This window comes from Punctularia strigosozonata (genome assembly GCF_000264995.1).
Source record: "Punctularia strigosozonata HHB-11173 SS5 unplaced genomic scaffold PUNSTscaffold_1, whole genome shotgun sequence".
Classification (NCBI taxonomy): domain Eukaryota; kingdom Fungi; phylum Basidiomycota; class Agaricomycetes; order Corticiales; family Punctulariaceae; genus Punctularia; species Punctularia strigosozonata.
This window is the reverse complement of record NW_006767433.1, coordinates 4,198,190-4,222,093: the sequence shown is the minus strand read 5'-3', so window position 1 is coordinate 4,222,093 and position 23,904 is coordinate 4,198,190. Positions and strand designations below refer to the sequence as shown.

The 23,904-nt window shown below is 53.2% G+C and overlaps 11 protein-coding genes across 11 annotated transcripts; 5 read left to right on the top strand and 6 right to left on the bottom strand.

The window, feature by feature from the left end:
* Positions 1-165: 165 nt before the first annotated feature.
* PUNSTDRAFT_130227 (uncharacterized protein) lies at positions 166-1,864 on the bottom strand (the record flags this gene model as incomplete). Its single annotated transcript, XM_007379457.1, has 3 exons — positions 166-1,597; positions 1,661-1,724; positions 1,780-1,864. The coding sequence occupies 3 exons, from the start codon at positions 1,862-1,864 to the stop codon at positions 166-168; spliced, it is 1,581 nt and encodes a 526-aa protein (XP_007379519.1).
* A 209-nt stretch (positions 1,865-2,073) lies between these two features.
* On the bottom strand, positions 2,074-2,945 carry PUNSTDRAFT_49330 (uncharacterized protein). The gene is made up of 3 exons (XM_007379456.1): positions 2,752-2,945; positions 2,527-2,693; positions 2,074-2,474 (listed from the first exon to the last, which is right to left on the bottom strand). Exons 1-3 carry the CDS (start codon positions 2,873-2,875, stop codon positions 2,202-2,204), a joined length of 564 nt encoding a protein of 187 aa, XP_007379518.1. The 5' UTR covers positions 2,876-2,945; the 3' UTR covers positions 2,074-2,201.
* A 343-nt stretch (positions 2,946-3,288) lies between these two features.
* On the bottom strand, positions 3,289-4,557 carry PUNSTDRAFT_41756 (uncharacterized protein; the record flags this gene model as incomplete). Its single annotated transcript, XM_007379455.1, has 7 exons — positions 3,289-3,368; positions 3,484-3,500; positions 3,537-3,610; positions 3,665-3,808; positions 3,855-4,070; positions 4,261-4,341; positions 4,402-4,557. The coding sequence occupies 7 exons, from the start codon at positions 4,555-4,557 to the stop codon at positions 3,289-3,291; spliced, it is 768 nt and encodes a 255-aa protein (XP_007379517.1).
* A 1,325-nt stretch (positions 4,558-5,882) lies between these two features.
* On the top strand, positions 5,883-6,280 carry PUNSTDRAFT_58119 (uncharacterized protein; the record flags this gene model as incomplete). The annotated part of the gene is made up of 2 exons (XM_007379454.1): positions 5,883-6,017; positions 6,122-6,280. 2 exons carry the CDS (start codon positions 5,883-5,885, stop codon positions 6,278-6,280), a joined length of 294 nt encoding a protein of 97 aa, XP_007379516.1.
* A 500-nt stretch (positions 6,281-6,780) lies between these two features.
* Positions 6,781-8,756, top strand: PUNSTDRAFT_96570 (FMN-dependent alpha-hydroxy acid dehydrogenase; the record flags this gene model as incomplete). Its single annotated transcript, XM_007379453.1, has 10 exons — positions 6,781-6,871; positions 6,927-7,047; positions 7,110-7,177; positions 7,231-7,352; positions 7,411-7,584; positions 7,640-7,752; positions 7,822-7,990; positions 8,046-8,229; positions 8,285-8,445; positions 8,500-8,756. The coding sequence occupies 10 exons, from the start codon at positions 6,781-6,783 to the stop codon at positions 8,626-8,628; spliced, it is 1,332 nt and encodes a 443-aa protein (XP_007379515.1). The 3' UTR covers positions 8,629-8,756.
* Positions 8,757-9,000: 244 nt separating this feature from the next.
* PUNSTDRAFT_140842 (DHH phosphoesterase) lies at positions 9,001-10,422 on the top strand. The gene is made up of 2 exons (XM_007379452.1): positions 9,001-9,160; positions 9,213-10,422. The coding sequence occupies exons 1-2, from the start codon at positions 9,040-9,042 to the stop codon at positions 10,370-10,372; spliced, it is 1,281 nt and encodes a 426-aa protein (XP_007379514.1). The 5' UTR covers positions 9,001-9,039; the 3' UTR covers positions 10,373-10,422.
* Positions 10,423-11,358: 936 nt separating this feature from the next.
* Positions 11,359-12,201, bottom strand: PUNSTDRAFT_24804 (uncharacterized protein; the record flags this gene model as incomplete). The annotated part of the gene is made up of 6 exons (XM_007379451.1): positions 11,359-11,412; positions 11,468-11,542; positions 11,592-11,702; positions 11,768-11,837; positions 11,919-12,020; positions 12,077-12,201. Coding segments are annotated over 6 exons (537 nt in total), but the record flags the coding sequence as incomplete, so codon positions are not given.
* A 1,205-nt stretch (positions 12,202-13,406) lies between these two features.
* On the bottom strand, positions 13,407-13,750 carry PUNSTDRAFT_56562 (fungal hydrophobin; the record flags this gene model as incomplete). The annotated part of the gene is made up of 3 exons (XM_007379450.1): positions 13,407-13,448; positions 13,501-13,653; positions 13,706-13,750. Coding segments are annotated over 3 exons (240 nt in total), but the record flags the coding sequence as incomplete, so codon positions are not given.
* A 1,285-nt stretch (positions 13,751-15,035) lies between these two features.
* Positions 15,036-15,375, top strand: PUNSTDRAFT_57154 (uncharacterized protein; the record flags this gene model as incomplete). The annotated part of the gene is made up of 2 exons (XM_007379449.1): positions 15,036-15,190; positions 15,249-15,375. The coding sequence occupies 2 exons, from the start codon at positions 15,036-15,038 to the stop codon at positions 15,373-15,375; spliced, it is 282 nt and encodes a 93-aa protein (XP_007379511.1).
* Positions 15,376-16,045: 670 nt separating this feature from the next.
* On the bottom strand, positions 16,046-17,083 carry PUNSTDRAFT_58787 (TPR-like protein; the record flags this gene model as incomplete). Its single annotated transcript, XM_007379448.1, has 5 exons — positions 16,046-16,298; positions 16,353-16,498; positions 16,559-16,702; positions 16,766-16,830; positions 16,930-17,083. 5 exons carry the CDS (start codon positions 17,081-17,083, stop codon positions 16,046-16,048), a joined length of 762 nt encoding a protein of 253 aa, XP_007379510.1.
* A 627-nt stretch (positions 17,084-17,710) lies between these two features.
* Positions 17,711-20,036, top strand: PUNSTDRAFT_96562 (alpha/beta-hydrolase; the record flags this gene model as incomplete). Its single annotated transcript, XM_007379447.1, has 13 exons — positions 17,711-17,924; positions 17,983-18,160; positions 18,222-18,290; positions 18,352-18,461; positions 18,515-18,568; positions 18,619-18,656; positions 18,716-18,770; positions 18,820-18,979; positions 19,088-19,271; positions 19,326-19,521; positions 19,580-19,638; positions 19,688-19,746; positions 19,802-20,036. 13 exons carry the CDS (start codon positions 17,711-17,713, stop codon positions 20,034-20,036), a joined length of 1,611 nt encoding a protein of 536 aa, XP_007379509.1.
* Between the last annotated feature and the right edge of the window lie 3,868 nt (positions 20,037-23,904).

The following is a 23,904-nucleotide window of genomic DNA, read 5'->3' as shown; positions in this document are numbered from 1 at the left end:
CTTGTAATACAAAGGGAACTTTCTTTTCGAGGGCGGCGCTTTGGTAAGAAACGTGCTTGATCGAACCTCAAGGGGCATCAGGATATACATGTCCGCTATCGCAGAAGCAAAACCCATGTGTCATCCGGCCTGCTAGCCGTCGTTGTCGACCAAGATGCCCGCTCATTACGGTTCCCAGTCCCCCAACAAACGCATATCCTCTTCATAAAGTTCGTATTCGTCGCTCCAACCATCGTAGTCATCGTCTATGTAATCCCTATCATAGTCCATTTCGCCGAAGTATAAATCGTCTGCGTCTTCTTCATCGTCCTCGTAGGCGTAATCCGAATCCGAATCCAGACTGGGATCGTAGCCTGGTTCATCCCGTTCCCATATCAACGATGGCACCATGATTCGGTTGGGCAGGAATATGTCACGCGATGGTTCCGAGATGTCGAGCCCGAGTCCGGAGAGATCAGACAAGGGGGAGTTCCAGAGATCCCGCGATAAAACTGAGAAGCTGCGTAGTGGATGGCCAGCTTCTACACAAGCGCGAATTGCAGCATTGTGCGAGCCGTAGGAATCTGTGCACGACAACCGCTCGAGGTTGGGCCAGGGTAGCGGGCTTGTCCCCCGATTGGTGCATGCTTCTTCGAGTTGACTGGCGAGGGAATACCAAGGCACGTGGGCAAGGAGGAGGTGATTTATGGAGGGGAATACGCGCCAAAGGAGACCGTCTATTTCCTCTTCGATCCGTTGCAAAAGTAGGGTTTGTAAGTCGGGATATGGAAGGGTACCGGATGCGATGATGCTCTTGAGGTAGAATTTCAACGTACTGTCGCCGACCAATCCATAGAGGTAAAGAGACTGCAACTTGGGTGCAGTCAGAGATACCATGAGCTCGTGGAAATCCAAACTCGGCTCCATTTCCTCGAGTAGATATATGTTCTTTCCGAGAGCGATGGTGATGTGTCGAAGAGAGGGCAATGACACGGTGCGCATGGGCTCAGTCCCCGCATCGAAGTTGATCAAGCTCCCGACAAGGTGCAACCTTTCCAGTCGTGGTACAGCTTTCAAGAGCTCCTGAAATGCGGCTGCAGTCACTTTGATGTCGGTCGCTCCATCCCTGTATAATTGCAGTTCTCGCAGATTTGCCAGCGGCGGGGGTGACTGATGCAGGCCCAAACCGGAGAGTCGAATTGTACACAGTGTGGGAGCACCTCCCTCGAATAGAGGCGTACGAGGTATCTCGCCTGTAAGGTCCGGTTCATAGGAGATGCGTAGGTAATCCAATTGCGGAACGGCCAGGGGTTGCAAGCGGCGTAGGACCTCGACCGCACCTGTCCTGGTAGTGAGTTCCATGATAACGCTTTTCCAGCGTGTCGCATGTGGAATGATGAGGTCCATGATGTAGGATAGGCAAGCATCGACCACGATGGGATTGTTAAGCCCGACGTCCAGTGCCGCGCAGATGTGGATATCCAGCGGGCAGTCACCAGAACGCTTGATATATTCCTCTTGCCTCTGGATCGCTGGGTGCTTATCTCCAGAGCGACAAGTCTGGAATACTAGGCGATTCCAGAGTAGTGGGCTGCTTAAAACGATGTTTCGCCATCGTCTACACACGCGAGACAGGAGTTCAGGGAAGACAGCTGGAGACGTTGTGCTTGATCTCCCATACTCTTTTCCGAGTTGGAAGATCATGGACATAATCTCGTCAGGAAGCATGTCAATAGCTGGCGGGTCTGACGAAGTGTAAGCAAAGGTAACTGGACAGGATTCGACAATGCGCATGCTCACATTCGTTAGTGACAGCCTCCTTCCCGTTTTGCCCGCGTTGACTAGCGACATAGTCCGAAGAATTCGTATCGCATTCCGCCATCATATTGGGAACAGTATTGTTGCGGACTACAGTCCACAGCGGAAGGTGGTCTAAGGTGCGCAGAATCCAGATAGCTGAGTGATGCGCCAGCCGGAGGCGCTCAAGTCTCGGAATCCCGTTTGCCGGCGCGGATATGTATGAAGACCGAAATGTTCGGATATCTACATACTTAACTTCCGGTAATGCATTGTGACATCACGGGTTACGGACAGGCAGGCTCATAAGTTACTATGCAATTCAGGCATTATATGATATATCACGTTGAATTAGTGGAACGGCAGGAAGGCGCCTCTCGCAGTACGTTGAGCCCAGGGTCACTGTCACAAATCTTCCCCGCAAGCTATGTGCGTCCCAAGCCTGTCCATTTCTGCCAAAACGATCGTCCATCTTGAGCAGATGTAGGTGACGGCGAATCCATTTGGCTTGATTGTTTGTCTTCAACCGGATTAGAAGGTAATGGCGTAACGGAATTCGTCCTTTTGAACGTGGGGGACAAGGCTTCTGTCTCCAGGCGGTGTGCCTCCTCCGCTGCCGCCAAACGCGCGTTGAACTCGGCGCGTTGGGCTGCCGCTTGTTCAAGCAGTCGTTCCTGTGCTAATCGTGCTTTCTCCTCCTGATTGTACACAGCTCAAACTTCTGTACTTGAAGAACGTCAAACATCGTACCTTTTGCCCTTTGGATTGCCCATAGTAGTACGTGCCGCCCACAATCGCCACAACGGTGGCGCCTTGCGCGACCAGACGTGCACGGAGCCAGTAATTCATGGACAGTGAACGACCTTGCCGCATACGAATGGCCGCTACAATGAGCGTGTATGACGTGACCAAACATCCTATCGGGCAATTAGCTCCTTAACGCAGCGACGTTATGCTGCACGAAGTGTATCGTACCAAGTGGTACCAGAGGGTTCTCCTTGAACTTTCTCCTGGCCTTGTCCGCCAAGGATTCGCCATAGTAGTTGGGAGTCAATTCCGTCTCCGAAGGAATTGGCGCGGGAACGAATGCGGAACTCATGGTATATGGATTCAAGCGGTGGAGGCTGAGATCGTCCGATGGCACAGAGGATGGATGAATACACTGCGCCTTGCCGTCCTTCCGTGATAATTCGTACCCGAGTGTTCCTTCGATGACGACGCCGATACTGAAATCTAACGTCACGTGCCTTTGAGACCAGGTTATACTTAACCCCTCGGTGACGGTTGGCCTTTCGGTTTGAAGTGCGTTGAACCTCAAGACTGATTCCGAACTGTTTAATCCGGACGGCGTTCCCTCGTATTTATTTTGGCAACGCGCTCCGCCATGGCCCATCATAAGACTTTGGTTTCCGACTGTAATCATCATTATACATCACGGTGGCGAGAGAATGAGACTACAATGATCTACTATGGGCACATTCATGCCATGCTCCTCAAAAATGTCTTGTAGCGTCACGCCTGCAACTTTGTCGAGCTGTTGTCCGGCTGGAGGGCATGTCTTGAGCGGCGGATTACGACCGCCACCTTCGCAGCTAAATGCTAAACAAGGAAACTAAACTTCAGACGAGGGCAGGGAAAGAACGAGTTGGTACATACGAGAAAGCAACCCTTGGCTGACACGGTTCCAGAGGTCAGGATCAGACGTACTTGTGTACAGGTCAGCCCTATGTATATGGTTTTGGAACCAAGCTGATACACACAGGTTTTCCATGTATGGATCCGCCCAGATCGCATAATCCTCGTTGGTGCGTTTCGTGATGTCTGATTCAAGAAGCTATGGTAACATTATCATTCGTGAGAGGGCGGATACGTTGGAGGGCTTGCATACCCCTTGCGCTATGGACGCCGGATCAGAGGCGCAGAGAAAATCCCAGAGCTTGTCCGGCCACAGCGCATGTCCGCTAACAAACATTCGCAATCTGGCATTGGAAACCGGGGCTCGGACCCATATTTCTTCACCTTCCTCAAAATCCTGATGTGTGTAAGTGGCGATTTCTCATCCCAACAGGATCGCTCACCTTGCCGCGAATCAATGCCACGATGGTCACACCTAGAGACCACATGTCCACCAAAGAGTTGTATTCCGATTGACCTGGTGACGCCGTATCGAATACTGCAGCTAATTCTGGTGCTGTGTATGCTTCGCTCAACACCATTTCTGAGGTGGTTCGCATGGTCTGTTTTCCAGGCTCCATGCGGCGGGCAGCACCAAAATCGGTGATGACCACGGTGCCCTGCGCGCTGACTGATCAAGGAGGTCAGTATAAACGAGTAGCAGCGCGCGGTCTTGTCCGCACCGCAGATATTCTCAGGCTTGATATCGTGATGGATGACTCTCTCGTATTCGTGCAGATGCTGGAGGCCAAGCAGCTAGGGTCTCCCATATATTGGCGCCCAGTGACAAGCGTTGTAGCTAACACTCACCAGTTCGGCAATGATCAGTTGCATTTGTATGTCATTTATGTAGTTGTAATACCGTCGGAGATCACCACCGGGGTATAGCGGCTTCAGCGTAAACGATCAGAGTTCACATACAGTGCAGATCGAAGACGCTGGAGTCCTTACCATTAGTATGTGCACTCTGTGATCGGGACTGAGCCAAACGTTGTGATATTCATCCTCAAGCTCGGCGAGATTGAGCAGAAAAGGGGAAATTTTCCCGCCTTCCGCCTTCCTTTTGGCGCGTTGCTTGAGTATGGCGACTTCCTCGACTACGGTCATCGCGAGCGTTCGCGACATCCGCCACCGCGAGTTGAGAACTTTCACGGCGTGCACAGCGGATGGTTGCCCGGGGGTTCTCACTTGATAGACAGTGCCCCATACGCCTGCGTTGACTTGCTGAACGTAGCTCCATTCGTCGCGATATATATGAAGCTGGATGGACGCAATAGAAAATCGTCTAAACCTCCGATGCACCTTGGGCACAAGCGCCCCATCGACACGGTTTTCGTCATCGGCCACAAGGGTCACATCCCCAGGTAGATCTTCGTCAACCACGACTGATTGACCTCCGGCTACAACATCTTCCTCCGCGTAGGTAGCGCCGGACAGATGCACTTCGCCATCGCGTCGCCTCCCGATCGAACGCATATCGACACCGATAGGTCTCAAAAATCGGGATGGCACCAGCCCCTCTGCCGGGTCCGCCCAATGCCATCTGATTGGACGGACGAGCCACATCTCGTCAGAAGGTTCGCTGACAAGCGTCACAAGGTCACCCCGAGAAAGCCCCAGAACTCCGCGCCCCGGGTCACCAGCAAAGGACGAACAGGCTCTGTATAAGCGCAACCCATCGCCGTGGGCAGTGTTAGGCGTCGGATCTGCACTCGGCACGCTGCTATCCCTCACGTCAGTACTGCCGCCTCATTGAACGGCATTATCTTACCAGTCTTCCCCGTATTCAGCCGGTATGTCTATCGGTTCCAGAGGCGTGGGTTCCAGAGCAGGAAGGCGGAAGGGTAAGTCATGATCCTCCTGGCGGACGCGGTGCAAGGCAGGGAAGAAACGCTTGACGCGCCGTCGCAAACCAAAAGATAGCCGCATTATGTGGATACTAGGGTATATTTTGGAGGATTTGAATGGCCGTGAAAGGAGGGAAGAAAGTCGTCAGGATCGTGAGCGTCGTGAGGAGGCGCCAGTACGCCCGCAGACAAAACCAGCAAACTAGTTGAGTCCGGGCGACCGCCTTCTGGGTCGATCGTCGATGACGACGCCAGCCAAGGACTGGATAAGCGCTGGGGAATAACGCAGTCGCTGTGACAACCCGGCCATGGTTTGCCCCCATGCTCGGGAAATAGCTCGAGAAGCTGTCCTCGCATATTTCGGGAACGGCGAAATCAAGCAAGGCGAGCGAATCGGACTCGGAGAACGGCGCTCGTCATGTCACGTGCATTTCAATGGTATCATTCGTCAGCGTGCCGCCGCCGCTTCGTAAACATCCTCTCCAGTCCGACTTCGCAGTCGAGCGAGCGTACAGACCCAGACACTTGTCTTCCTGCCCTCCGTGCCTCTGTAGACTTGCATCTTAGTCCACTAGGAACTGGGAAATGGCAACTCCACCCACACCACAGGCTCTTCGTAGTCTTTACGCCTCGACCTTGCGAACTGCCCGGTCATTCAGTTCATATAATTTCCGAGAGTACTTCGTCCGGCGAACGAAAGATGAATGGAAGCCATTGAAGGTGAGCCACTGTCGATATAAACTTTCCATTTTGTTGAACTCCCCTGGTTATCTCCGTTGGTTTGTTATGTGCCCGAGGACTGCGGCTGACCGGTCTTTGCACAGACCTCAAAGTTAGATGACATGCAGCTGTCGTCATTTTATAACAACGCCGTCCAGGAGCTTGCGGTGCTCCGACGGTCAGCAATCGTTAACCAACTATATGGGGGCTGGAAGCTCGTTGTTGAGAAACAGAGCCCGAAGCGGTTGCGCGGCGTGAACTAGTCATGCGTAGTTGGACAGTTGCGGAGGGTCGGAGCCCCGAGGTTTACGCAGTGTCAGTGGGTGGACGTCCGGGCTGCGTCAGGCACTCCAGCAGTCGGCTACGCCGCCGTTATCGAGAGCTGCAGCCATGTATCGGTACATGCTCTTCTAGTGAATTCACCTTCATCTCCCGTTTCATCTGTGTATTGCTAAAATAGCGTAAGTATACCTGCACCCTCGTATGCAATAGTGCAACACTGTCCGGTGTTCACTGCGATCTCTTACAACTATCCGTATTGAATACTCGGCTTGGAACAAGTTGTAACCTAGGACGGAGAGCCGTCGGAGGTGGATCTGTTGGTGCTCCGCCTGACTCCGCCCAACGTCTCTCCTGCACATCGCGATTCCGAATGCGACGTCATGTCACTCGAACCAACGTCTCTCCGAGCTCAAAATAGCCATGCACACCCAACTTATAAGCAACGTCTTGCAAGCAGCCAATACAGAGACACCGACGAGTCATGGATCCAACAAACAAGCCGAAAGGACCTTCGCCACACTATTCACTGTACCAGCGGGAAATCTTCCGCCGCGGAGGAGAGCAAGGCATCCGTATGTCTTATGGTTCACGGCTGCGCTACTTCATGTTAACAGCAGGCGCTGGTAGTTCCCAGCTTTTCCGTACATGCGGAGGAATTGGTAGAATCGACGAAGAAGAAACTGAACGATCGTGGTTACTTTTACGCAAACTCGAATGCAGGTCTCGGTTGGACCGATAGAGCAAACCGGTGCGTGGGCTTATATGCCGTCCGCGTGGTTGACTATGGCTGACTCGTGTCGGCATGCGTAGGGAGGCGTTCTATCACTGGAGGATCATCCCTCGTATGCTCGTGGATACGAATACCAGAGATTTAACCAGTAAGCGCCGCGGGTAAAAGCTGCCGTGAGCTGGAACTGATGATATACTGCAGCGACGCTCTTTGGTCATCGTATCCCTGCGCCGATCTTATTCGCGCCGATTGGTATCAACAAACTCTATTCCCCAAAGGGAGAGTTAGTGCCAGCTAAGATTGCTGGCGAGCTCGGGTTACCGGTGAGCGACGGACTCTTGCCTGAATTGATCTCCCGATCTGATCACCTTCATGAGACAGTATTGCCTGTCTACAGCTGCCTCCCAGCCGATCGAGGCCGTTGCGGCTGCTAATGAGGAAGGCGCTTCTGTCAATAACGAGAGCAATACTGTGCATGCCTACACTGGCCCTAACGGTGGAAATGCGACATCGCCCCGCTTCTTCCAGCTGTACATGGGCCATGATGATGAAGTGGTAAGTCTGTTTCTTCACCTTGTGGCCAGCGCACAAAGCTCACAGCGCGATTCAGACCATCAATCTTCTAGAGAGGGCGTGGAAGAGCGGCTTTGACGTCCTCATGCTCACGGTGGACACTTGGCAGCTTGGATGGCGTCCCACAGACATCAACCTGGCTAATTATGTGTACGTACCAGGCTGCTGGCTGCGATATGTTCTGCAGGCGTGCTTACCATTGATAATAACCGATTCCAGATTCTACTATCCTCCAGGCGAGACCGGCAACGAGTTGGGAAAGTCTGATCCCGTTTTCAAGCGTAAATATGGTCGAGAGCAAGAGCAGGATACTGGCAAGTGGATCGACTCCATGGTCTGGCACGGCAAGGCACACACATGGGAAAAAATTCCTTGGTTGATCAAAGAGGTTAGTTGTAGTGGTCGCTCTCGTGTTATCGGCTGAGACAATGTTGTGTGAATAGTGGAAGCGCATCTCGGGTGGTCGCCCGCTCGTGATCAAGGGCATCCAGAGTGCAGCGGATGCGCTCAAAGCATACCAAATTGGATGCGAAGGCATCGTCGTGACGAATCACGCCGGCAGACAGGTTGATGGGGCTGTGGGCAGTCTTGAGGTGCTTCCTGAAATCGTGGACGCGGTCGGTGACAGTCAGTGGCAAGCCTTCGCATTTAGTTTGATGATCACTAATCCAAGCGTCCTCAGAGATGACGATCATATTCGACTCGGGGATACGGACTGGGTCAGATGTCTTCAAAGCACTCGCACTTGGAGCACATGCCGTCGAGGTTGGACGTTTATACGTCTGGGGAATGGCGCATGAGGGTGAAGCTGGTTGTCGCCATGTCATGAAGAGCCTCCTTGCCGTAAGTAATGCTACGTTCATTCAGATGTGCCCTGCGTGACGTATCGGTTCATAGGATCTCGATATCACGATGACCGTAGCCGGATATCAATCCATAACGAAAGATGTGCAAGGCAAACGCGATGTCCTTAAGCATAATCCGCATGGAGTCCCTCCCAGCAAGACAGACCACGCGAAGCTGTGATGATCTTGAATACTGCTCTTCTCATCTCGAGAATTGGTTGGTTAGAGCCCTGTTCAATCACCTAAAGGCAAACGCCATGTAGAACGTAGGATGTGTGTACGGTACTATGGTTGTCATAATCAATTAACGTCGCTTTCATTATTGACCACTCGCGGTAATCATCGACCTCCTGCGGCGTTCCCGGATGCAGAGCGGCGCCGGATATCGATGCGCAGGTTACGCCTCTTCGGTGAATTCCCGAAGCTACCGCAATCCGCACACGCGCGACGACCTCTGACGACATCCGCATGGAGAAGATCTCTGGCTATACATGCTTATTCGACCTTGATCGGGGCACCTATCCCTATTTCCCGACGGACCCTACAGCACCTAGAGATCTACACGCTTGACCAAGTTCAAAGAACACACACCATGCCAGACTCAACGCCGAGTTTAGCTGACTGGCTCGCGCGATCGAAAGCGGACTATCTGCGAGCTGTTGACAATGGGCAGGGAGGCGAGTGGACAATTGTCATGGGCAACGAAGCTGGAGGTGAGGTATTCAACCTGCGAGGGATGGACGCGATTTTAACCCGTTCCGATAGACCTCGACTCCATCGCGAGTTCCATCGCATTCGCATGGTTTCTGAATACCGTTCGCGGAACGTCTGCGGTGCCGATGATCCAGACCTCCTGCGCGGACCTGAAGCTACGTCCGGAGAATATCTATGCGCTGTCTCTTGCAGAAATCGATCCCTCCGGACACACACTGCTCTGTATGGACGATATCCCGTCGTCGTCGCCCTTTCCGTCGAGCAATTTCGCGTTGGTGGATCACAATAGACTGCTTTCCCGGTTCAGCGAAAACAATTCATCGGCGCGGGTGGTAGCCGTGGTGGACCATCATGATGACGAAGGACTCTACAAGGACACCGCCGATCCCCGTCTGATTGCGGTTCCGACCGGTAGCTGCGCATCCCTGGTTTCGCAATTGCTCGCCCGGAGCTGCGCGGACGCCATACCCGCTGAACTCGCGACTCTCCTGCTATGTGGCATTCTTATCGATACGCAAGGTCTGAAGAAAGGAGGCAAGGCAGAGCCGACGGACCGGGATGCCGCCGGATTCCTACTTCCTCGTTCCACCCTCGGTCGATCCCTTCAAGTGACCCATACCGAACCGAACGACGTACCAGCCGTCAAAGAACTCACTGACAGCCTGCAGCAGAAGAAATCCGCTGTATCTGATCTTGGTGCGAGGGATCTCTTGCGTAGAGATTACAAGGAATACTCTTGGAAACCCTCATGGACGTCCAATTCCAGCGCTTTGCCAGTTGGCCTGGCTACCGTGCCTCTCGGCCTTGCAGAATGGGCTCACCGAGCTGACTTCTGGCCGGCCATTGAGTCTTGGATGGACGAACGCGACCTAGCGGCACTTGGTATACTTACTTCGTACCATGACACCAAGAACAAGAAACATACCGCGAATGGACACACAAAGGGAAAGGGGAAACACAAGCGCGAAGTCATGTTCGTGCTCAGAGAAGACGGTCATGGCCAGCTTCCTCGTGCAATGTGGGCGGGTTTGGAGGGCAGCGAAGCGCTGCAACTGAAGGAGCGGAAGTGGGAGAAGATCGGAACCGCACCGAATTTAGGTGCGAAGGCGTGTGCGAGGGTCTGGAAGCAGCGGAATACGGATGCCACCAGGAAACAGATCGCGCCTCTGGTGAAAACGATCATTGAGGGGACTGGCGTGTCGCGAATGTGATGTTGGATTACTTGTCGTTAACCGCAGGTTTAACAACAGTACAACGGTTCAATTTAAATCAGCTTTTGTCAGGCTGTGTGTGAAATCTCCGCCCCCGAAATCAACTCAGACGATGTATTTCTTGCAATGTACCGCTACAGCTATTATTACTCAGGCCCGTTATCGTTCTACAAAGCTTCGCCATCTCTGCACCATACCTCTAGCCGGCCATCTGGCCGTCCCTGGGCATTCTCCCGGGCGGCACCCAGAGCCAGTTCAAAGTCAGAATCATCCCGAAGAGACACCAAAGTGCCATCCTCATCTACGAACTGGATCTGAAGCTCGTCGCGTGATTTCCCAAATTTTCGGGTAACACGTTCCACGAATTCTGCGTATTGTATGTCGGCAGCCACTGACATCCCACGGAGATCTCCTTGGTAATGGATCTAGGTGTGATAGTGAGAAAATGCTGCCTCCAAGGGGACATGACCGACTGACGGACCAACCTTCACTCGTATACAAATGAGGTTCGCGTCATCATAAACTGAGGCACCGAATGCACGGTAGCTAGGGGCCCCGCGCGCGATCCGTCGCGTTGTTCTTGAAATCCCGCCAAAGCTGCTCGGTTCATAAGTCGTGGGAGGATATGAATCTGGGGGGGTGGGTGGGGACATGGTTTTCTTTGCTGTCGCGTCAATATCCTTCGCCCAGGCCCCAACGCGTTCAATATCAGTGGGTAAAGGTGGGACAGGAGGTATAGGTTGCCGATTCCCTGACGGCTCTGAACCAAGGTAATCATCGTAGATCGCAGTGACGGGGCTGAATGCTACGCCGGTAACCAGTGGTTTCGGCGGGGTGACCGGAGGGGTAAGTAGTTTCCCCGCAGCGTTTGGCCTTGTCAGGTCTTTTGTCTGAACCTTAGGTCGTTTCGGACCATCGACAGGCACACTTGTTTTTGCCGGCACAGATGGAGTGGTGAGCGTAGCTTGCGCTCTATTGCGAAGTTCAATACCGGTGAACCCGGTGAACAAATCCTGAGTCTCTTGTGCAGCAACCAGTGTCTACAACGGTACCTTTAGCTTACGTTTAAGAGAGGCACAAACAATGGAGACGCACCGCCTTTCCAATATAATTTTTCGGCGCGGTATTCTTCACTTTCTTCTCCGGCGGCCGATAGAGCACACCCATAGGCTGAAACAAATGGATGAGATGGATATTATGATGACAACAGCGGACGCACCATTGAGAATACAGTATAACCATCGCCTTGGTCTCTGACGGCATCGGTAATGACCTTGTGCGCATCAGTCATTTGCTGACGTTCTGCTTCTCTCATTCCGGCGAGTCCTTCCTGAAGAGCATCGTTTAACAGATATCAGATTCCGTCTGTCAGTAGTCCCAAACGTAGCTACGCACTTCAAGCTGACCCAAATAAATCATGGAAAGCCCTTTATTGAATAACACTTCGGCGCTATACAGGTTGAATCTCAAGCCTAGCTGTTCGTAATATCTTGGTAACGAGGTCAGTCCTCTGGCATCGGTGCACGAAACTCGGTGATAGACGTACATAGTCGTGTTTCCTCGCATATAGAGGTATGTTTGTTCGAAGTCCGAAAGAGCTAGCTCGTATCGCTCGAGCAGGAAGTTTGAGACCCCGCACTGAAAATACCTTAGCATATTTACTCGTTAGAATCAGCCAGACGATGCGAGTGAATTGAGTTGTACGCGATGGCCAGATACTGATCGGCTCCTGTAGCTTTCCGAAACTGTTCAACGGCCAATTCGTGTTCGCCGATCGCGGCATGCACTAATCCTAAGTTGGTGTAGATCTTCGAGGAGTCCGCTATCCGCTGCTCCGCAGTTCTGAATCAACGCGGCCTGGTCGTGCATGCATAAGGACTTGAGACTGCACCTCAAACAACTCAAGAGACTGGATGTAATTTCCCTCGTCATATTCCTGGAGCGCCGCTGCCCAGGTTTCGAGTTCAAATTTGAGAGACATGGATGCGGATACCACTATATGTATTTGCACGGCCGACGGTCGTCTCGGAACCAAAAACAGTCGAAGAGAGTGAAATGACCAACACTCTCAGAGCGCTTCCGATGAGGTACATCAGTCAAGATCGAGCGAAACGACATCACGGCGTACCGAGCAAGAAGGGTAGCACCGGGCTGGAGAGAAGTTGCGACAGAGGGCCTAGTAATCCATTCAACCTTCGCGAATGGGCGCATTTGAGCGCGCCCGAACCCGAACAGCGTTGACCTTGGTGACAAGAACCACGCTTTCTAATTTCAGAACGCGATCTCCCACGTTCGTTCCAGGCCCGTGCATTGCTATGCCATTGGGCAAGAGTGTATTTGCATCACGGGCAAAGTGGAGCGGGACTTTGACTATGCACTGCCAGTGCATGGCTCCCCGCGGACCATTATTGCCTACTGCGGAGAACTTTGGCACCTTGCAAATACGCTCTATTGTCAATGTCTATCTAGCTAGTGGTGCTTCTGCGCCCTCCGCGCCGTCCGTTCGATGCCTTCAGCAGGGCTATTTCAAAATTCCGCGTCGATTGCGGGTTCGAACACATCTATGCAACCGTCGGGGCAACGTGTGGGATCGCAGTCACATCGTCGTTCAGATCGCTAGATGCACCGCGATACGCTGTGAGCAATGCCAGCTTGAGCCGCCCTCATTGGCTGGTGTAAGCTGGATATATGTGGGCCTCGATGCTGCAACTTCGAGTAGACGGATACCGATATAGCGATTGAAATCGTGGTGACCGGAAAATTAAATACCCGGTCGAGCATGACAGCGGTTTGCTGGTAGCTCCGGGCAGACGGGAGGCATGATAATGGTGTACATTTGCGTGTGAGGGAGTGCGCATGATCACACTTGGAATCTCGGTTCCGGAAACATATCGCCTGAATGTCCGTGGTCTCGGGTGCTTCAGCACGTTATGGCTCGGACATGCTTCTCATGAGGACGATGTATCTATAGAATGCGGGACAACGAGCCTGCACATCACGAGTATGCCAAGTGGGTCGAAAGGGCGTCGAGAAACTACAAGCTGATGGGCACGCAGCCGATGGAGATGATACCACCCTGTTGAGGTTTGGATGAGAAATGAGATAGGATATTGTGATGATGCACTCACGAAATTGTTGTTCTCGCAGCAAACGGGGTTCGCGCTGCAGCTGCTACCCCCGAGCCCGATGACACTGATGGGAGAGCAACCGAGGCCGACCAGAACGCTGAGGTCCTCCAAGACTATGCCCAGCAGTGCAAGGAGGATGCCCTCGTTCTTAGCCTACAACGATGTGAGTGGTCGTCCAGGGCAGGATATACCGTGCTTGACTCACAGATGTAACAGTGTTGCAGCACTGAACAGGACCAGTAGTGCACGTTCCAGGGGTGCCCGACGTGGTCGACCTCTTGGCCGCTACAGGACTTAGTTAGGTGGCGAAGCAGACAAACTCACACTGGCAACGTACCCTCCACGGCCGACGGAGCGTAAACACTGCGGGGACCCAGAGGAGGGAGACCTCGCCTCATACGCTCGGCATTGGTGCCAATAGCACTGGCCGTGACGGTAGCTACAATCCCGAACAACAACGACAGGGCGAAGAAGACCTTCATCGTACTTCGTTGAACGACTGTTAAGGACTCGGGGCCGGGGAGAGCTGCGTCTGCGCGGTGATACGAGGCCTTTTCGACGTCTTTGTAGTCGAGCGCAGGGCTACCGACTCACGGCTGCCTTACGTTTTCATCGCCTTCCCTGGACGTTCCACCTGGGCATGTCCAGAAGCGAAGTTATTGCGCGGCATCTGTTCCCCAAAATGGGTATAGTTGGCTGCACGATTAATTTAAAGGTGATGGGCGATACGCCGGGCTCGGAGAAAAAATCGACCGAGAAGACGGCCATCTTGCAGCTGTCTGCCGCCTGCGTTGGTCCATCGCATTGGGGCAAATCTTTGGAGGGTCCAGGTAGCCTTATCAAGTGCGAAAGACATTGCACTGCAAGGTCGGGTCATACACCGTTCGTGCGTCAATACAATGCAAGTGAGGATTGGGTGCCAGAGAAAGCGGCGAGGGAGGTTCCCAACAGTTGGGAGCGACAGAGGATATTGGCTTCTTTTCCGGCCACGTACGACCGCTTCTTGTCCGCTTCGCACAACGTGTATCCCGTGCCGGAAACCCAGCTGCCCGGCTCGTATCGAGTCCTCCGCTCAGGTACGAGTACCCAGGAGACCAAGCCCGGAGCTGCCAAGGTGCGTCGATTAATCGGACGTTAAGAGTCAACAACCGGGGTCTGCTGGGGAACCGCACAGAATATCCCAGCGAGGGCATAGGAACGAAATGCTGTCCATTTTTCCGTTGAGACCGACACGGAACGATGCTGCAACGTAACATTAAAAGCCTTCATTCGAGAGTATCCGGCGACGGCACAGACACAAACATCAGCAGTGAATGTGGTCATCGCATCCGTGGGAACGTTCAGCCACAGCTATACAGACGACCAAACAGCACCAAGCAGAGCTGACTGGCCATCCTCGCAAACGTCGTCGAGCTCCTCCACCGCACGTCAATATGGGAAAAGGTGCGCCTACTTGTTTTCGTAAACTGCAGCCGTATTGGAGCTCATGACACCTCTGCGCCTCACTTTTCAAATCATGCTCGATCTTCTCATGAATGCTGCACGTATGCGGAATCTTGGCCTATACAACAGTTCACGGATCGCTCGCCCGCGCCGGCAAAGTCAAGTCTCAAACCCCCAAGGTTGAGCCCCAAGAGAAGAAGAAGACTCCCAAGGGCCGCGCAAAGAAGCGCATCCTTTACAACAGGCGGTGAGTATCCATTTCACTTTAAGCCGGCGACCAAGATGTATTGACTCATATGCCTCAGGTTCGTCAACGTCACGACCCTCCCTGGTGGAAAGCGGAAAATGTACGTGGAGTTGCTGTACTCTATCTCATTCCCGTTTTTGCGTGTTGTCCAGCCCCTCCGGATGATCCAAGCAAATCACGCATAGTTCACACTGAAACGATCGTGTTGACAACCATGCATCTAATGTCTTTCGCTCCTATCTGATCTTTCCTTCTTATATCTGACCCATTTGTGTTGAGCATTACTGACTCGCTGATTCTTATAGGAACGCCAACCCTGCCAAATAAACGCAATTCTTATCCCGGGACCCTCATTTCGACAGAGGTCGGAAAGGAGATCGCCTTCCCACACAGGATCAACGCATTCATCGTCGCCGCCGCTTTGACGCACTCGCACCGTTATGCCACTGTAGTCATACTTTCCACTTATGTCTGCGTACGCGCTACTATGCCCACTATTATGCATCTATTCAGGGCACACCGCGCATGGGGGTCTTGGCCGATTCGTGCAGTAATATAGACATCGGAGCACCTCGAACTGGGAAAAAAACATCCATCCATTTCTACGCTGTCGATTGAGAGTATTCGCTAAGCTACCTCTACCCATTGCTTGAGCAGAACCTTTTGCTCGTCTGTCAACTGACTTGTTGGTGTACCCTTGCCACCTGTTGAGCGTAGCTCTTCCAAAGCCAGGCCTTCAAGCATGCGCAACTTCTCTGGAGTTGGCGCTGATGTCTTCGATGTTGACGCATTTGCAAGCCTAGCGTCGCTCAGTAAGCGAGAAGAAGTCTGGAATAGAGACCAGTCAATATGCCACTAATAGGCGAAGTACAGAACGCGCACCGATTTGACTCCCATCCAAGCTCTGACAGCAACACCGCCTGGCGGATCCGTGGACGTCTTCGGATCATCATCATCAGTCGCCATGTCAATGACCAGGAGATGCATCTTCAGGGCCAAAGGGACATCTCCCGCCTTGTCTGCGGTCTCGGCTGCCTTCAGAATATAAAATTGGTTCTGTGGTGCGAGCAGGATGGCATGGGAAAGGGCTTGAAGCGCTGACGTATAGCTAGGGATCGTCAATGAGCGTACAGGGCGGCGAGGTGATATATTGAATACGAACAGTCCGACGCTGTCGTATACGTCAGCGAGCTCAAGCCAGCCCTCTAAATCGGTGTAAACGGTATCGAGGAATTGGTGCAATTCTTCCACGGTCTTGTCGACGTTGCCTTGTGAGCGATACACGGTAATGAGTCGCTTCCATATAGCCTATGGTTCAAGCGACGTTCAGTCATGATCTCAGCGCTTATCCGGTTGAATGCTACATACCACGTTCGATGAATCGGCCTCCAGAAGGCTCTCATAGTATTCACGAGCGGCCTCGGGGCCCGCAGTTGCCTCAATTTTGATGCCTTTAAGGCAGTCGACCCGTGGCGAGTCAGAAAATTGATTGTTGAGTAGACCAATGCAGGTCTGATCCGAGAGTCAGCAACGCCGCGAAAACAAATGACGCGGCGACCGAAAGGACGTACATACATCGGCAATGTCTGTCCGGCCAACGTCCAGGGCGGCTAGTGCCAGCTGCTCTAGGAAGGCCCATCCTGTTTCGATGTGGTGAGTACACTGACCAGGACTTAGCGACTTGGAAGGCCTCGTGCAACGAGTGGGCAGAATCCAGAAGGAGGATAGACTCCGCTCACGTTCGTCGCCCATCTTGTTCACGGCATTCTTCTCAAGCACGACCATGCCAGCATTGAACACGTCTTGCGAATCCCTTGTCCTTCGCGTTCGATGGTTTGCCAAGCGCTCCAACGCAACGGCCAGTGGAGGATTGGAACTGTCGACAGAAGACATATTCCCAGATTCGCTGGTCCTTGCAGACCCCGGGAGCGTTTTCGTGCAGGTGTGAAATACTGTGTATGTGCTTGCGGAGGTCGGCCTAGGAAGCGATGTTGTAACGCACGCGAGCCTGTTTCTCAAAAGCTGTGCTGAGCGGCTGAGCCATACTTGTTCTGCGTTTCGACGCTGACACTGCAGTATTTCTGTTTGTATCACTACTACTATCCGGCTTCAGACTCAGTATGAACCACTCCTTCCCTGACTACGTACCCATGCTGCGCTCGCGCGCGGCAGTGCGAAACATCCTTCAGCTAGGTCAGATGATGACATCGATGCTGTCCTTCCCATAGAGCGGCCCGCCGACTGGTTCCGCCTGCATCGGCTGCGTCACGGACGTCCTTCGTGCCGATTCATTTACTACTGCGCTGCATCCCTGAGTTGCCGTCTCACTACGCTGGATCTCGCCTACAGTCAGAAGGAAGCTGCTGCGCGCGGTTTTTAGTATGTTCTGGTCGGAAGATCTACTTTCGCTTCATCAGCTGGTCGGGCTCGAGCTTCGCGCATCTCCACCAACGTGTGCTTTATAAAGACCCTACGTTCATTACGGGGGGTGCGACTTCTGAGTCATCCCCCGTCTGTATCATGGTCCAGTTGTCTCTCAGAAACGTTGTGGTTGGACTGTGCGTATGCGTGGCCCCCGCGAGAGGTTACGTCGTGCAAAAAGGAGCAAGACAGTCAGCGAACGATTTGTCCGCGCCACTCGTCGATTTAGGCTATGCGCAATATCAAGGTAGTTTGGACCCCACCACTAATGTGACAAGCTTCTTGGGCGTGCGCTATGCGGCGCCTCCAACAGGTATGGGGTTATGTCTTAGCCATGTTCAGCTTTGCTAAGCTTGATTGTCGGTTTCCAGGTGACCTGAGATGGCGTGCTCCGCAGACGCCGAATGCAACCACTGGCATCCAACAGGCGACTACGCAGCCGAACGAATGCTTCCAAGCAGCCACAGGCAATTCAACTACGGATCCCTTCCGGTCTCTAACACCGGCAAAACGCGCCGTTGTGGCAGATGAAGACTGCTTGTTTCTGAAGTACTCACTCATACTGCATTGTTCTCATGGTTCTACAGGCAACTGAGTCGATTACCGACAGTGTGTTCTCGCCCGGGCCCTTGAATGCTTCTCAGAATTTACCAGTTTTGGTCTGGATTCATGGCGGAGGGTGAGGAGTTCTCGACTTTGCTCTGGGTAGTCCTCGTCTCATGGTCTCGTACGGCGTACAGTTACATTGCGGGAGCTGCCAGCAGTTTCTCAGGTGAAGATCTCATACGGGAATCTGGTTTCGGAATTGTTGCGGTGATCATTCAATATCGCCTGGGTGTATTTGGCAAGTGTCGCTCGCATTGAGGGAACGCTTTGCAGTCGATGCTTACCTATATCGTCCAGGTTTCTTGCCCGGCTCAGAAGTAAAGTCGAATGGTGTCTTGAACGCAGGACTGCGTGAGGATTTCGAGGGTTTGATACCATTGGATCTGACTCAGTCTGACCAGTTGACCAAAACTTCGCCTTGCAATGGGTTCAAGACCACGTGAGTCGCGTATTACTGATGTGACGAGCCAAACGGTGTTGACGCTATTCCATGCACAGATAGCTTCCTTCGGAGGAGATCCAACCAAAGTGACGATATGGGGTGAATCTGCCGGTACGTCTCACTCGGAACAATTGGACGACGATAGAAGAACCCCGCACAGGTGCTGGGTCTGTCCTCCAGCATATCGTCGCCAATGGCGGCGAGACGGACCCCCCGCTGTTCCGAGGTGTTATGACCAGTTCCACATTCTTGCCCTTCCAGTACGCATTCAACGATAGTATTCCAGAGGAAAGTGAGATCAGATTGAGTGCATGGTCTTGGTCGCTGAGTTGACCTTAGGCACTTTTCGCGGCGGTCGCCACACAGACGAAGTAAGCCTAAAGTATCAACAACGCTACCCTGATCGCGAGCCACTGATCCCTCCGAAGCTGCTTCGACGCGCCAGACACATTGGCATGCCTCCGTCAAACTGATGTTACGACGCTTCAGAACCTTAACAATGCTATCGATCTTGCGGGCTTTTTCGGCGTGTTCACCTGGGTTCCAGTCGTAGATGGCTCTCTGATTGTCGAGAGACCAATTGAGACGCTATTGAAAGGAAAGGTCAACGGGGTATGTCTGACTTACAATGTTCATATTATGGGGTGACCGATATGTTCCTTATAGGAAGCCCTTCTGGCTGTAACGAACACGCTGGAGGGCGGTCCATTCGTTCGAGCATCCGACACCACGAATCTTACTCAATACGTCACAAATCTGTTCCCGCTCTTTGGTCCCAATGATATACAATCGGTTGTGAAATTATACACCTCATCCGGCTTTGCCAACTCGGACGACGAGGCTATTGCTATCATGGGAGAGGGTAAGTGGCAATATGGATATGGCTTGTCCGGCATACTGAATGACGTATTTACTACTAGATATTTTCATATGCCCGACCTATTTCCTCCTGAACACATTCAATGGCACATCATTCAAGGTAAGGATCCGCATGGAATTCGGCGATTCGTGGACTAATATCTGATCAGGGCGAATTCGCTATTCCTCCCGCGTCTCACGGAGATGACCTTCCGTACTATTTCCCTACGTATGTCCCTTGACACTTTGGGCACGCTGCAGATGCTTACCTCCTGTGCCTGAAGGTCGAACGGGCCTCCGCCCTTCAATAACTCCGACTTCCTTACGGCGTTCTCGCAATCTTTCATGTCGCTTACTCGCTTCCTCGACACTAACGTAAAGTTTACGCCCGATATCAAACCTGATTGGCCAGTCTTCGCCAATGGGACCACGGAAATGTTATTCAACAAGACGGAGGCCGGCGAACCTCTGGTTCAGACCATCACGACATCCCCCGCGCTCCTGGGCCGATGCAGGTGAGCGTGTATGCTGGTCCTCCGCGTTTGGTCCGACTGATCGCGACTGCCCTCTCAGCTTTTGGCAGAACGTTAGCGCGGTGACGCATCAATAGTTTGATGTCGTAGGAACAATGTCTGCGCAATGACCGCAAAGCGCTACTACGCGTAGCTGTGGGTACCTTTTCGTGCCTTTATGCTAGCATCTCAACTGTGGCTACGAGGCTCATGAATCGCGCGATTGAGCCTTGACCACAACAACGAATTTTTGACGTGAACTGTCCGGGTTAAGGTGAAGGAATGCCGCGATTGTCCCGATATGATTTGGTTGGCTCCCCCGCTGGCGCTTCACAGATGTCGGCAATCCGTACTACCATTGGATAGTCAGCGGTGACGATGAACTGTACAGTCAGATACTGTTATCTTTCGTTCCCTATCCTGCGACGGGCCTATTGCGGGCAAGCCACCGTATGTGTTACTGAACGGTGTATGAAAAGATTGTCCGTGGCTTGATCTGTGGATACTGCACTAACCTGGTCGTACCTTGATTGCAAGACTGCGAACCTTTCGGCGTGCCTTGTTTTGACCTGGAAGGCAGGTATCCTGTTGAGTTCAGTAATAGCATCCCCGGCAGCACGATTGAGTGGTGCTCATACACGGCGCACTGGGCACGCGCTCAATCTCCGTCGCCACGTTCCCAGAGGGCACAAGGGAAAGGAACGAAGTTCCAGCAGAGGCGGGGCAAACAATACGGGGAACCGTTCGGTGCTTGGCCGTGTGTTCAGGCCAACAGGAGTCAGCGACGGCGGATGAGGACCCTCAGTGAGGAACGGCGGGACGCGAGAAACGCCTCGAAGACGGGTTCTTCAAGTTCCTCCAGAAATCTTTGGGAACGAGCTACTCATGTTCGTCTTCTTTAGGGAGAAATTTCTACGGAGGCTCCCTGTCTATCCCTGTACCCGGTACAAAATTGCGAAGTAGCCAACGATCCGAATCTTGTAACACGAGTTCTGATGATCTGTTTAGTCTGATGAAGGAAGGTGGTTATACGAGTACTTTAAAGGATCCCGTCTGCTCGACACCCCGCCGCTTTTCACCGTACGGGCTTTGGTTCGACGTGTAGAATAGAGCTTTCAATTTCGATATATATTGAGATTTTGATATCCTGTGGCCGAAACGCGCGCCAAATCGAGCGATTTGGATACGAAACCTCGATATATATCGGTTTTGAAAGCTGTCTAATCTGCAGAGCAGTACATGTCCATGGGGTCCTGAGGGAAACGCGACGTTATCTCGCCCCAAGTTACCCGCGCGTTATATCCGCTCACTCACACTTCCGAGAAAGTCTGCCGTCTTGCTGCTATCGGCGCTGAACGACGCTATCAGAGGTCGTTCGATCGCGGCTGTCCGATGTCCCGCTCTGCACACGCTCGTTCGCACCCGAGGAGCGGATCCGAAACGTCAACAAGTAGGGGGCAGCGCATGCATATTCTTTTGCCCTGTGACCGTTTCCGTCTGTCGCGCTGCTATATAGGGGGAGGACGGCGCCCAAAGCAGCTCCAGGTGTCGCACGTTCATATAGAGATCAGGAGAACGTAGCGCTCGGCGAGAAGCCCCTCTCAATATGGGGCACTGTTGGTTCTTGATAACTGCAAACGAACAGCGAACGGCCAGAAGATTCAATCGTCATAGTGGCCTTCAACGATTCAAATCTGAAACGCCGCAAGGCACAGCGTCCGTTGTCTCGCATAACATTCATGACGACAACGGGCGCGGAATGCAAGAAGTGGTCGAACCCCGCCACTCGGTATGTACGCTGTGCGCTGGTGTTGGGCGTGCAACGAGGATACCTCGCGAGAAGACGCGTTAGCTCCAGGAAGTATGCGAGAACATGGCAAAGTCCGTAGCATGTCCGTCGCTCATTCACAGGTGGGACGACGGAAGCCAGGAATCGATATGTACAACTCACGTTGTGAATGGAAACCCCAGAGCGGACGTGGGGTCTTGCGGACCAGATGACCGCGCCATGGCGAGACCGTGTGCTGCCTGGCCCCTTCGATATTAACCTGGAGAGGCGCCTGGGTCCTGGAAGAGAGATCCTCGTGTTTCACACCGGTATGAAACCTCTCGTGGGAGACAGAATCACCAGATGAGGACTGGTCATTGAACCGAACAGACGAGCCGGCTAAGATATCCGCGGGATTCTAAGGCCCCAGGCCCGATTGTCCTCGCAGGTCTCAGGCCTCGATGAGCGCAGAATGAAACGCCTGCGCACGGTCATGCGCAACGCTCATGATTGAGCGCGATGGCCGCCAGAAGAAGAGGGCAGCATCTTTCTGCGATGTGAACCATGGTCTTCGATTTCCGAGAGACAACCGTTCGACCGAGCGCCACGAAGCCGTCGGCGATGGCGCGGTCGAAAGAGTCAAAAGAGCGCGGATGCCGCAAATTGACCGGACGGGGCTTTCGCTGTCAAACGTGGGCGCTATGGACCACGGGTGAGACGGGACGCTGCTTCTGGGTACCCGCTCTACAAATTCCTGTCGAGTCCTGACAAGTTCCCGCGCATACGTCGAACACAAAATGTCTTGGGAACGAGGTCGAGACTACAGAATTCAATAAATCACGTCGACCCCCTCGGCGCGGATCGTGGGGGGAGTCAGAGCGCGCATCGCCCCTCGAGCCCGCTCTGATTTTCGGAGGTGCTTGAGAGAGAAAGGACGGAAAAGGAAGATGGTCAGGAAGGATCCACGGTCGACAAGGTGTGGCGCGCTGTCCAGCTGTTTGCATGGAATCGCTACGCTTCTTCCGGCAATCATACGTCGTTCGGCAATTTTCTATCATGACCATCGCTCGTAAAGGCGCATCATTTCCGGCGTTCTATAGTGCCTGTATCAATGGACGTTTCCCTCGCAGAACGAGTGGTTGAATGGCAATGTATGATGAACCGTAATATGGTCGATGAGTTAGGCAGTTTGGCGACGCTCAGTTGATGCGGTGCATTGTGACACGTGCGTTGATCGCGAGGGTCAGCGTGCATATGCATAGCGTATGCTATACGAAACCAACAGAGGAATTGGAACGGTTTCCATACGCTATGAGCTGCGGAAGTCGCTTCCGCGGATGCCTCGGTGGGCGCCCGAGGTGTATGTAGCAACAGCCACGCAAGCGAGCCTGAGCTGACGTTGTCATTCGATCGACTCCGGAAGATGACGGACGCGTACGGAATCAATGCAAGATATCATTAGTATGAGGATATTCGGTCCGGTCATCCGCAGCGTATTTACGGGGGCAGATCAGCTGGGAGATAGTGAACTGCCGGTGGCAAGGTGCATGCGATAGGGCATTGTTCGCTCGGTTTGGATAACATGGTCGAGGGACAGGGATCACTGATAGCCTCCCGCCTGCCCTTTGCGGTGAGATGGAAGATACATACGATCGCCTGCGGCGCGCACGTTCAAGGCGTAGTGGCCTGAGCGCGATCGGAGACGGAGAGGCTGAGCGCTGAATTCGGCCTTGGTCTGTCGCCGTCGCGCACATCGGTCCGCATATGGAACGATAATGTCGGACTTCGGGAAGCCCGGAAGGATGCCACGTCAGGCAACGCCTATGTGCTTTCCGAGTCCCGACCGCGCTTATCAGACGACGCGTCGGTGGCGTCAGCGCATGCGGTAAGCAGGCGAGCTTGTGCGGCGGTGACCATACTGGAGTGCGGCTTGACAGGACCGGAAGTCAAAACCCGGCCGATGACTTTGACTGGGATCACGTTGGCTTGAAGGAGTGACTGGCGACGCAGTCGATGGTCGCATGCGCCTGGGGTAGAGTAGGGGCGCAGGAATTCACAGCAGACGATGGATTGGAAGCGGGATCGTGGCTCCCATCGGGCGAAGGCT

Bases quoted from the DNA above. Each gene is read 5' to 3' on its own strand.
- PUNSTDRAFT_49330 (XM_007379456.1), bottom strand. From the start codon at position 2,875: ATGAGTTCCGCATTCGTTCCCGCGCCAATTCCTTCGGAGACGGAATTG. The intron at 2,694-2,751 runs GTACGATACACT...ATTGCCCGATAG, and splicing joins GAACCCTCTGGTACCACTTG to GATGTTTGGTCACGTCATAC. The intron at 2,475-2,526 runs GTACGATGTTTG...GTGTACAATCAG, and splicing joins GGCAATCCAAAGGGCAAAAG to GAGGAGAAAGCACGATTAGC.
- PUNSTDRAFT_140842 (XM_007379452.1), top strand. From the start codon at position 9,040: ATGCCAGACTCAACGCCGAGTTTAGCTGACTGGCTCGCGCGATCGAAA. The intron at 9,161-9,212 runs GTGAGGTATTCA...CCGTTCCGATAG, and splicing joins CATGGGCAACGAAGCTGGAG to ACCTCGACTCCATCGCGAGT.